The 12,208-nt window shown below is 34.0% G+C and overlaps 1 protein-coding gene across 4 annotated transcripts in view; it reads left to right on the plus strand.

Annotated features, from left to right (window-relative positions):
* The window catches only part of LOC148602986 (neuronal acetylcholine receptor subunit alpha-10-like), a 91,498-nt gene that overhangs the window by 68,396 nt on the left and 10,894 nt on the right, over positions 1-12,208 (plus strand). For all 4 annotated transcript variants that reach the window (XM_088552734.1, XM_088552732.1, XM_088552733.1 and 1 more), the window contains exon 7: positions 7,516-7,700. In XM_088552734.1, the coding sequence (XP_088408860.1) occupies positions 7,516-7,700 (185 nt within the window). The remainder of the gene's footprint in view (positions 1-7,515; positions 7,701-12,208) is intronic.

Genomic DNA, 12,208 nt, shown 5'->3' on the forward strand with positions numbered 1-12,208 from the left:
GTCAATTTTACCCCGTTCTGGATCCGATACCTCTGTTAAATATGGATCTCTATTTAAAACTGTGATTGCTGTCAAATATAAAAAGATATAAAATGAGTTATGTACAGGAGATTGAAGAATGTAACGAAGTTGTGTGATTAAGGCCACACTACTTACAGACATTCAAAAAAAAAAGATACTATATTCAATTTTTACATATTCCTAAAATGTGGCCATTTGGTGCCTTTTCCCTACCTACGTATCAAAATTCAAAGATGTCATAGAGAAAACAGCAGACCAATATTATAATTTCAAGGAAGGCCTTAAACCAGAAAAAAAAATTACAAAATGATGTTTTACCCTCTACATTTTGAAGAAGGCTATCTTTGACTTGTATAATGGCATGACCGGTCTAAATATGTGGCAAAACGTATGCTTGTTGGCTTGCTACACAATGAATCAGATTCGGGATGGACAGAATATAAAATTTTCATTTTAGTAATTCAAATGTTAATATTACTAACGGTAGGTATTATAACATTTGATTACTAAATTAATTTTTTTATATAACATGAGTTTATCACTATCTGGACAGACCTTGCAATCATTATGACTGTGAAAATACAAAATATGTATAATTAAATGTATTTTACGACTTAAAGGTGAAATGATATTTTTATGGTATGAGGAAACTGGTGCACTTAAAAATGTGTCAGCTATGGGAAAAAACAATTTCTACAATTAAAACGTAAGTTGTTTGAGTCGTTTATTAATATCAATCTATAAGTCTGAGTGCTTAATGCAACAATAAAAACACGCGACTATTTCTTGTACTTGCCAGACGTCAGACAAAAATGGAACTATGGCTCATTTGTTTTTCGTTCAAGGTGTCAATCAACAATGAACGGATAATGCCAATTATAAAGTCATCCATTACCATAATAGCCCAGACAAAACTACATTGTAGTAAATATTTGACTGGCCAATGACCTATACTAGCCTATAAAAGAGTCAGGTAGTCATTAGCATGATGGCTACAATGCAACCGTCGTACTTAAATAGCAGTCCTCATAAATATCAGACAGGAAATGATTCATGCGTTTACAAAAAAAAAACACCGATATCACATTTATAACTTATTTAGAATCAGTTGCAGACCACATTACCAGCCTTCATTTTTCATTTGGGTGCAGCGCTTTTGAATTAAAAATGTATATAGATTGTACATGAAGTTAGCTCTTTGCAAGAGTTATCTTTCTTGGTTTGCTTTGATTTGGTTGATTTTAGTGTGAAGGAGACTGTGTGGTTTTCTCAGAAGTACAGATTTGAATACAGAAAAAAGTTTTGTAGCAAATCAAAATTTAGCATCTGAAGACCAAAACAAAAAAAACTTTATTCAGTGGGTTTTTGTAGGCCATAAATCACCTAGCTATAACACAGGCAGTGTCTGAATTTTATATAGATCGATTCTTTAATGTCATTTTTGTGTCGAAATGTATAACATGTGCAAATAATTTAATATGACCATTTTTACTGTTAGAAAAGAAGCCGTCGTTTTTATTTTATTTTACTTTACCCTGATCAATAAAATATATCTTGAACTTTAAACCACGCCCCTTTTAACCGGACTACTTTTACCAATGAAATATTCCTGTCTAAAAGAAAGGCGTGTGTATTGGAATAAATTATCATAATTTTTGCACAAACATTAAATTATAAGGGATGTAACTAATATCTGTATAGGTATATATAATCTTGTATAAAGAACTTTGGTTCAATTTACGCATAACATAACTGCAATGGGGAAAGACTAAAGCTATAATAAGGCCCTACGTAAATTTATTGCTTATGATTTATCATATACATACATGTAGATTAACAATGTAAAACCCCTTGATGACTTTGCAACTGCAGTCCTAACTCTTATTTGAGGAAGTACTTAAATAGCAGTCTTTGTAAAAATCATGCAAATTCTATCAAATGTGATACACCCCGCAAAAAAAAGCTACACATTTTTATTTTTGTTATTAAGTTGCTTTTTAGGTCTATACGGTGAAATGTATAATTATTCGTTCCAATCTGTCTGCTCTTAGGAGATAATCCACCCTGAAAATCCAAAAATTTCTATTGTATTTTAGTGTCATTTACAGAGTTATCTCCCTTGATTGTACAGTATATTCTATATAGAGTTTATCTCCCAAGAGCATGGGTTATATGAAACAACCACATGTTAATTTCTGGTAACATTTTAAACAAAATATCAAAATAAAAATATGTAGGCTTTCCAACCATGTATCACATTTTGCATAATTCTTAGCTGAAGTGCTACTTATTACAAAACTGTCATTGGCGAATGGTTACTTTGTTGATATCATATGCAATATGATTCGATAAACTATGATCGATACAATGCAGAACTTTACAGAATAAGCTTTACGGAAAATTCCATATTTCCTGTTTTATTACATACCTTTACCTCTTTGCAAACTTAGATGTAAATTAAGATAACATGTGCAAATGACATGGACGGTATCATTTCTTAAAACTATATTCTAATGTTTTGAAAACACATTTTTTCGGCATTGTTTCGCGGGTGGAACCGACGACCTCATGCATGAACTCGAGACGAGCACACTACCATGAGACCATAAAAAGGCAGCTGCGGAGGAAACAGAGACAATTGTACCTATGTGTCGTGCTGAAGTTTACCTTTAGGCTGCAAGCTAGAAGTTCTTTTATCCAAGATGTGGTCCCCGTAAACTTTACCTTAACCAAAACAAATTTACCTTTGACCGATATCGTGCAATGAACAGAAGAGGTCATATTTCATACAATGAATGCGCAAACCTTTTAAAATTTGATACAATTGCCTCGGTCTTATTTTATTCAGAACATTCCAGTAGAAAAATCCCAATTATCATAAATGAAGATGGGTGCAAAAATTGTGTTTGCTCATTTAGTATCAGTATGTATGAACATTGCAGTTGTGGATCTAACCCTTTTTATAGGAAAATATGCCGGTTTCATGTGTAAAAATGACAAAAATGGAAAATATTGTTTTAGCACATCCCTTTTTTCTGTAGAACCCCAGCTGGCACAACTCCTTGTCTGGATCCACCCCTGCCTTAACAAATTTTATAAAATTATCCTAGCAAGCGTCTTAGTTAGTTGCGCTTTTATGAAAATAACACGCTCAATATGCTAGATCTCGGAAAATTCATATTCAGTATTATTTCAAATATGTAAACATTGTCTCCATCTTCCATGTACTATAATGCCAATTACTTCGTTAATATTTTATCATTGGATTTCATGATGAACTTTGTAGTTACGATCTCTTTTCGTGTCTGATAAATCTACATTCAATACCTCTCCAGGGAATTTGTCTCAAAGAAAATCCAGACTATAGAAGTCCTTGAGCAAAACGCAAAGATCACGTCTGCGACTCGAATAAACCTGACTTGTAAAGTTAGATTAATTTCAATGTAAGCCTAAATTCAAAAGAATCGACGGCATTTTTACAAAAGCTTTGTATGAATATCCGCTCCAATAATGTTTTAATACATGGTATTACTTCATAATAAGCAAATAAGTCTTTGGCAAATATCCTTGCTGTTCGATTTTAATCAGATATTTCAAGGCGATTCTCAAAACTATCCCTGAGCCGAAATAATTGACGGTATGCTTGTTCGTGACGTTGATGACGTTTAGAGTAAAAGTTTAACAATACATATAAAATATTTGATAGATCTAGTTATAAGATAGCATTTTTAATTATATTCTGACCCCACAATTTTTTTCAGTTCACTAACTCAGAATTAAATGGTCATTCCATTACCCAATTTACTCCGCAGACCTATAACTGCTTCCTGGTTAATTGCATGTACGTATCACTCCGCTAGCTTATATGCTCTGCTATTCATGAAGTGAAAAAAAATCACAAGGCATGATCTCTACTCATGTGTGAAAATTTCGCGAGGCTGTTTCCGTTGTACTGTACTTACATGTATTTGCATAAAGGGTATGATTAAGCACCGACAGTGGCTGCGATGTAAAGCTTTGAAATAGCGAATATACCGTCTGCGCAGGAGATGGCACATTTCCCAGAAACGCAGTTTTATTTCAAAAGACAATGGTCATCCCATTACCCAATTTACTCCGCAGACCTAATTGTGTGTTCAACAGTTTTTCATCTACCAAGATCTATACACAGTACTGTCTCTTGCAAAACGATCTTATTATTTCAAACACATGAAAATGGAGGGTGACCATATAATCCACCATTTTGACGGACAGCAAAGTCGACAGATTTTCCATCATTCATTGCCTATATTTATGAAAACGTTCGCTCAAGATACAATGTAACTGCCTAACGACCAAACTATTAGTTAAGTTGCGAAGTGTTAGACACGGCCGCTAATATAATGCTGGTCATCGATACAAATCATCTCTACAGGGTCTTATTAAGTGTCTAATTTTTACAAAGATATGTCTCTATGAGTTCGACATTGTCCGTAATATCGACAGTTTATAATAGATGGCTATATAATTGTCATGGCCGTATCTGAGATGATTGACAAGTCGACTGAGAAGACGTTATTTTCTGCGGGTAGCTTATTTGGCTTTTCTTCTGACCTGAACGAGTTGTGGTATAGAAAAGTTATACCAATGAATGTTCTCTTTATTTATTTATTTATTTATTTTATTTTTTATTTTTGCTTTTGTTTGTTTTTATGTTTCTTAAAACATGAATGGCAATTTTTTGCTTCTTGTTTCTGGGTTGATCTTGTTTTGTTTTTTTCTAACTAAATTGATGTATTGTTTAATTGTAATTCTGCTTATGAATTACCTTTTTTTCCCCTTTGTTTGTTTGTTTTATTTTTTTTAATATATGTCTTCCTGTCCCCAATTATCTTTTTCTTCTGTTTTACATCCTTTTTAGTGATTTTTATAGTAAATTTGTGCTTAGAAGTGGGATCTTTCAATGTTTTGATTGAAAACTCAGTCGAAAGACCAAGTTGTAACGGTTGTCGTATTCATATCAATCTGCGAAATATTTTCAGTGGCGGATCCTGAAATTCCTAAACGTGGAGTGGGCTGACTAACATGAGGCGAATTTATATTAGATGTACAGTTAACATAATAAAGGTTCTCGGTGGGGATGTAGATATGGCCTTCTATAAACCATAATCATTTGAGTCAAGATGAAGACTGTTTCCTGTGTTTTCAGTAATCAGCATGTTCATAACTATCTGTTGCATAATATTTAAAAAAATCGGTTGCCGGATAAGACGGCTGTCGGCGGAAAATCCCTATTAATCAAACTCTAAATGGATGCTCTGCAGTAAATTGAAGAAAACGTCATAACTATGTTTGTTCCAAATAAGAACAGTCATATTTCAAAATGAAAACCAAACCAAGGTCATCTAGACAATGAGCTAACTCCTACCTCGAAAGAGATACCATCTTTACATTGCCACGTTCGGGTTTATCTGAATCCCTGTCGTTTAAATTCTACGATTTTGTCGATAAAATTCACAAGATGGTTCAAAAGTACAGTTTTAGCTTGTCAATTTGCAAGACCGGGGAGTGAAACATGATGTTTTTTGTTTGTAAATTACTATAATTATACCAGAGAGACACGTTGACAACAAAGACGTGGAAAATTTAATAACTCGAGCTACTTACCAAGTCAGTATATTTAGAGATCATCTACAGATAGTGCCTGGAACGATTTGTTTAGTTGAAATCAGAACAAATACTAATTGCAAATATGACTTTGATGATAATGTTGCGCAATTGACCTTAACTAAGTTGTTCCTTTTCAGGCTCGTGCATTTATTGCAATTTGAGTTTGAAGGACGCGTTTACCTATTAAATTTGTCCTAGTTCATTTACACCTTTATATAACTGTTTTAAACGATGAATGAAGACATTGTGATATTTATAGAGACGGAACACCAGCGAAATCCTTAATTTGTGTCTGAAACATGAACGGCTCAAAATCGTTTTGTCGGAAATGCCATGGCACGTATGTACGTAATTTGGAAGTGATTGTTTGAACTTACATCGCCTGGTGGGAAGTCTCGCGTATTCCCGTTGGTTCAGACATCACTTAAAACATGTTGGCGGTACATTACCGACAATTTTGAGTACAAGAAGTCCCCACTCTCATAGGCACAGCCTAAAATCGTAATTACAAGTAATGTATCATGTGATAAATGATGTCTATATTTAAAGGAAACTTTGTTCAATTTAGGGTTTGGTTTCTAAAGAAATAATATTTAGACAAATGTTATCCATTATTTTTAGCTTTGACCAACTTTATGTTCGAATTTCCCATCCGATAGGTAGCTAATGTAAAATTTCAGGAAAAAAAATTATGAAAACAATATGTACGAATAATAATTCCACGATTCAATGGTTGATCCAGTGCCTAGGTCTGATGGTCGGAGCCCTCGTCCCTCTTATTGTTACTTTCATTCGTTATTTAAGTATATATTGACCAATTATACCCTGAATCCCCTTTTTGCTGGAACATCCTCTCTGGAATTGCCACTATTATCAGAAACATTTTGATAATGTAGACTAACACGAGTCTTAAATATATCTAACTATTATGAACACACGCGCGTTAGAAACTTGTCGAGATTTCCCGTTTATTTCATTTTACTTGTTTGTCTATCATTAATTGAAAGTACACGGTTAAAACGAACAAAGTGTATAATATGCATCTATATATATATGTCCTCAGTCTTTCCGGTTTATATTTTAATATAAAATAACATGTTGTGCAGGATACATTCCTAATTATGGATTATGGAGAAACCGTATATCTAGATAACTTTCAGATCGGATATACCGGTCGAACAGGAAATCCTGAAATCGTGATAGGCAAGAGATATCGGGCGGCTCTGAGGCACTAGCTGCAGAACCCCACCAATGTCATTACCCATCTTAAACGGTTATTAGTCTATTCCGTAATGTGATTGTAACCTACATAAGATTTATCCTTGTGAGAACTTCATTATCACTAAACTGTTGGTTGCTTATATAAAGATTAGTGTTGGTAAGCTATTGTGTTCAGTCTTAGATCTCATTGGTTGAATTGTGGGTGTGAAGAAACCGATCGGGTGATTGATTTTTCTTTTTTCAAAAGCTATACTAATTTTTGAATTAGATAAAATTTGATTTTTCTTTATGATTTACGTATTTTACATAAATTCATTGTTCCGTCAAAGGCACCCAAAGATGTGTTCACGTTAATGTTTAGAATCTAAACACTAATTATTTTCACAGTTAACTTTTAATGAACTATGAAATAGTATTATAAGTCCCCAGACTTGGTTCCAAAGAGATTAGATTATTTTTTAGAATCTAAACGCTCATTTATCGTCAAATCCTGATAACCATATGGTATTACCTAGCTGACATTTTCACCTATTTCAGATTTATGTTTACAAAATCTAAACTCTCATATCTCTCGGTCCAAAATAACCTAATTGTATTACCTCACTGGCATTTTTTCTATTTCAGGACTTTACTATGGGATTAATATTGCAATAGTATCTTTTGCAACGGCAATGACAGTATTTACTCTCAACATTCATCATAAAGGTGCGAGAGGTTACGAAGTTCCGAATATATTCCGAAAATTATTTTTTGGTATTGTTGCGAAGTTGTTATTCATAAAATTGGATCTACCACCAGAGCCGGGTATGGTAAGTTATGATTATTAATAAATAAGTTACAGCTCTTGTATGGTATAATTTTCCTACTCTTCCCATACCCTTACCCTATTCCCAATCCATACATTCCGATCACCATCCGTCCTAAAATCCATGCCCCATCTACACATCCTCGATCACCATCGACATTCCCTATACTCCATTCTCCATCCCCCATTGATCATAATATGGAAGCCTTCCCCATGCAAGTACTGTGCTTTAGTACAAAATAAAAACGGAATGTTTAAGAGCGTTCATAGTTTCGTCAACGGTACTTTTGTGCCAAAATTAAAATTGCCAACGGGTTGCTATTGTGATTTGTATCTGGAAAGTTTGCTTCTTTAGCCGGTTGTACGTGTAAAAGGAACCCCGTTTATCCTTGGCAGGTATTCCTACTGTTAGTGAAACTGTGAACGCGCTTATACGTCACCATGAGTCAATCGTTTTCGCCCTGGACTGCATGAATATCTGCCAAACAAATGTAGATCAACAAATTCTCCAATTCCTTTTATAACATAGAAACCGTGTCAAGGTCTTAGTCTAATCAAAAGATTACTAAATGTGAACAACTGTGAGCACATTATGCTCTCTTGACATACCCCCTCCACTCCAACGGAAACCAAATAATACAATCTATATCTCGATTAAATTTTAACAGAAGCTTTTACTGTCTGCAAATTTGCCTTAAATAATTATTCTACATTTGTTTTTGCTCACAAAATGGATTGAAATATAACTTTTGTTCAAAAAGCTTGGTGCAAAATCGTTTCAATTTGTCATTCACATTTTTACACCAATCGGAACTACATGTATTTGTTCTTTTTGTTTCACATGCCAAATTGTGTGTATACATGACTTTGTATAGGTAGTAATTTAAGACTTTTATGTAATAAAGGTTTAAAAAAAATCACCTTTCACATCAGCCCTGTTTGATACATTCGAAAATACTGAATCGCATTTTAACATCGATGATGACTTGGCAAAATACGACTGTCTTTGAGTATAATATTTGAATATGATACAGGAATACCTAAGCAACGCTAGAGGGTCCTAGAGGTTGGTTAGAAAGCCATTTTCAGACATGATGCAATTAGGAGGAAAAATATTATAAACTCTTACGTTGTAAGAGTAACACAGGAGTACATTCTGTAGTCCTATATTATTGCCAGTAACATATAATAAAGAAAAAGTATGTTTTCTCAGAAAATGACTAAGTAATCGAATTTACTTAACTCCGCACCACGCATTTCGGATACATCCCGAGTAACTAACTTTATTTGTTAATTATCCTAAGCTAATAATGTCAGTCGATGAATGATATGCGATATATACAAGTGCCGTGTCATTGTCCTTGACCTTTTGTCATCTTATTTACGGACCTTTCGGTGGTGTTGACACAATCTGTTTACAGAATCTAAGAAAAATGATATTAATGTCAATAAATCTGTCTTTCTCACTGAGACGGATGCATGCTGTCACACGTTGACGGATGGGTATTGAATATTGGAAAAAAGTTTCCAGAACTTTACCTGTGTATACGTAGCATACTCTACAACTGGCACGGTCTTGTTAACTGGCTTATCAATAGTAGGTTGATTTGGAAGCCTGTCTTCACAACAGATTTAAAATTTATTTTGTTTGTTTTGGGTAATTGTAACCCTTAAATGATTTTGTGCTAAACAACCATTATCTAATTGCTTGAAACCGTGTTTCAGTGCAAGTTTCAATATTTTTTTGTCAGAAACTTTACCGTCACGCGACGATGGCCTTTGAGATGAAAGAACCATGACGGAAGTGACACCTTCCTAACTGAATTCTAAGTGATTTAGACATATTTTAAAGATTGTGTGAAAGTTTTTTTTTTCAACAGCATGATAAATACCTTGTTAGCATATACCAATCATATGTCAAAACCAAATATCCTTCTAATCGAAAGAAATCGAATTTGACAGTTTCTGATTCAGATGAAGGAATGACCACAGTTGTTTAAGACCGGATTAAAGGGTATGTTATCTACAATTATATTTTGAGAGGATATTGCACCCTTTCTTCATTTGGTCTTAGCCTGTATTCATCTGATTGCCGTTCGAACCTTAGTTTCTTTATAGACAGAATGGTCGTATATATTTTGGTACTAATAAAGCTTTACTGACAGAAAGTGTGTATATTCTAAGTTGAAATAAAATTCAAACAAACACTATAAATAAGCAAGTCTGTCTTCTTTTTCTCAAGATAGTTGTTAAAACTATGCTTTAGGTTTAATCCACAGAAAAGCATGGTATGACTTAAAAAAAAACTCGATATAAGGAGAACGCTTTATTACCAATTAAAGCTCACATAAGGCATATCAACATGTCCTGATAAATATTATGTTACATGTTACGTATATCTTAAAATAATAATATAATACTTCAAAATATTAATAAACATGGTCATTTCGTCAAATCAAGAATAACGACGGCAATTCTTCCGTGATCTTCGTGTTAACTGTTGGATGGTCGATAAATGAGCATGCGTAGAGCATGCTCAATATACACTTCCGCTGTTACTGTTCTACCCTTGCCCTACCTCGCGAAGTGTATATTGAGCATGCTCATCGACTTAACACAAAGGGTCCATTTTCTGAAATACGACGATATCCAGTGAAATTCGATATTACGGCGAGATTGCACCATGAACACATTTTAAAACTGATCGTAGTATAAGAACGCAAATTTAATTTATAACCTCCTGTCGCGGCGGTCTAATAACTTTACAAGTAATAAAGCTGTCATTTTATTATTAACAATTCATAAAATAAAACTCGGTCTTTATCTTTGATGGATGTCTACTTAGTTCCGTCTGTGTAATCCAGGGATATTATTCTTTAACTGTCAATAAATCAGACAAACCTCCCACGAATAAACATTATTTGCCGATCAATCGGATTGTGTGCCTTCTATTAAATGGGTATACATAGTACTACAAGTGTGAGGATTTTTTTTTCAAAATTAAACAATATCAAGGAGGTAGACCTAGGGTAAGGGACATAACTATTGAAATAAGTGATATGCTTGTATCATGTTCAATTTCACCAAAGTCTATCAAGAAACAGAATATAATTAGTCTAAGTTAAGTTGATGCTCACATGAGATTGATGTAAAATGCTGAATACAAACGTTCCAATGATTTGTAATAGTTGTGTCCCTTACCTTAGGTCTACCTCCTTAGATGCTATTTATATTTTTTAGGGAAAAAAAAGAAACAAAAGAATGGGAAAAAACGGGAAAGATACTATGACTACGATATTTTTCATTTAAAAAGGGTTTTGCAACCGACATGATTAGATTGACCGATATGCCGTTTAGAAATGATAATCGACCATCACCGGATTTGAACGTAAACGAACAGCATAGAAGGTGTCGTGCTGGAAGCAGGAGCAGCACAACCTTAATGGGCACCTGAGGTTTTAGTGAAAATTGCTGTTTGTCTTTTTGCTTTGTGCGACTTTTTGAAATAATGTCCCGCTTATGTTTATGGACACTTCGTTTCATCGGTAATAAACTATGTCTACTTCTCCTTTGTCAGATACAATGAGGAGAAAATCGGCAAGAATTGACCACACTTGGTGCTTAAATAAACAGCTTTGAGAGGCCATGTCAGGTTTTAGACTTTGCCGTGCACATAACTGATATACTATCATAGCAATTGATAGTAAGTTTCGATTTCAAAGAACAGCGCTTTTTTGTATTGCGTCATAATTTATGATTATTGAAAGTTTACATTATTACCAAAGGCTTGTTTGATTTTTTTAAAGACCTTTCCAGTGATAAAAACCTATAATTGATCCCCGGTACCTGCTGCATGTAAATTATCATATCTTTCAAGTAATAACTAACATCTGTCTATTCTATATTGTTAAGTGTCAGTCCTTGTAAGAATCAGGCAGTTGATGAAACATGGTATAAACAGCCCATCATTTTGATAGTGTAATTTGACTACTTACACAAACAGGACCAAGGAAAACAGACAAGATTTTCCATATTATGTTGGACCATTGAGTTATGATTTCATTGAAATGCACTGAAAATGAAAATTTTATGGGCAGACAACTCTGTCAAAAGTCTCATTTATTTTTAAGATTCCATTGAAAAAATTCTGCGCAAAGCCAGTGATGCAGAGATCAAACAATGGGCTTTTCAGAGAAAGTACTCTTGAGTAATATTACATTGTCAGATCGGTGGGGTTTTGACAGGCATGTTTCTTATTTTTCCCATTTTCCTGATTCTTACAAACACTTACACTTAATTTCTGATTCATATAATATCAATGAACGTTTTGAACGCCAGGACATACAATGTACAATGCATTGTTAACGGTTTACGATTCACTAGCAAATTTGCTCATAAGTAGTACTGCTGCCCTGCATTCATAACAACTACGATACCTGTATGAGGTGACCTATATTTAAATCATAGACTGAAGTCATCAAAGTCGCTTATCGCCTTATATTCTATGCCACC

The sequence above is a fragment of the Perna viridis genome, chromosome 11 (assembly GCF_037379345.1).
Source record: "Perna viridis isolate PV_CMFRI_1.1 ecotype Kerala chromosome 11, ASM3737934v1, whole genome shotgun sequence".
NCBI classification, from domain to species: domain Eukaryota; kingdom Metazoa; phylum Mollusca; class Bivalvia; order Mytilida; family Mytilidae; genus Perna; species Perna viridis.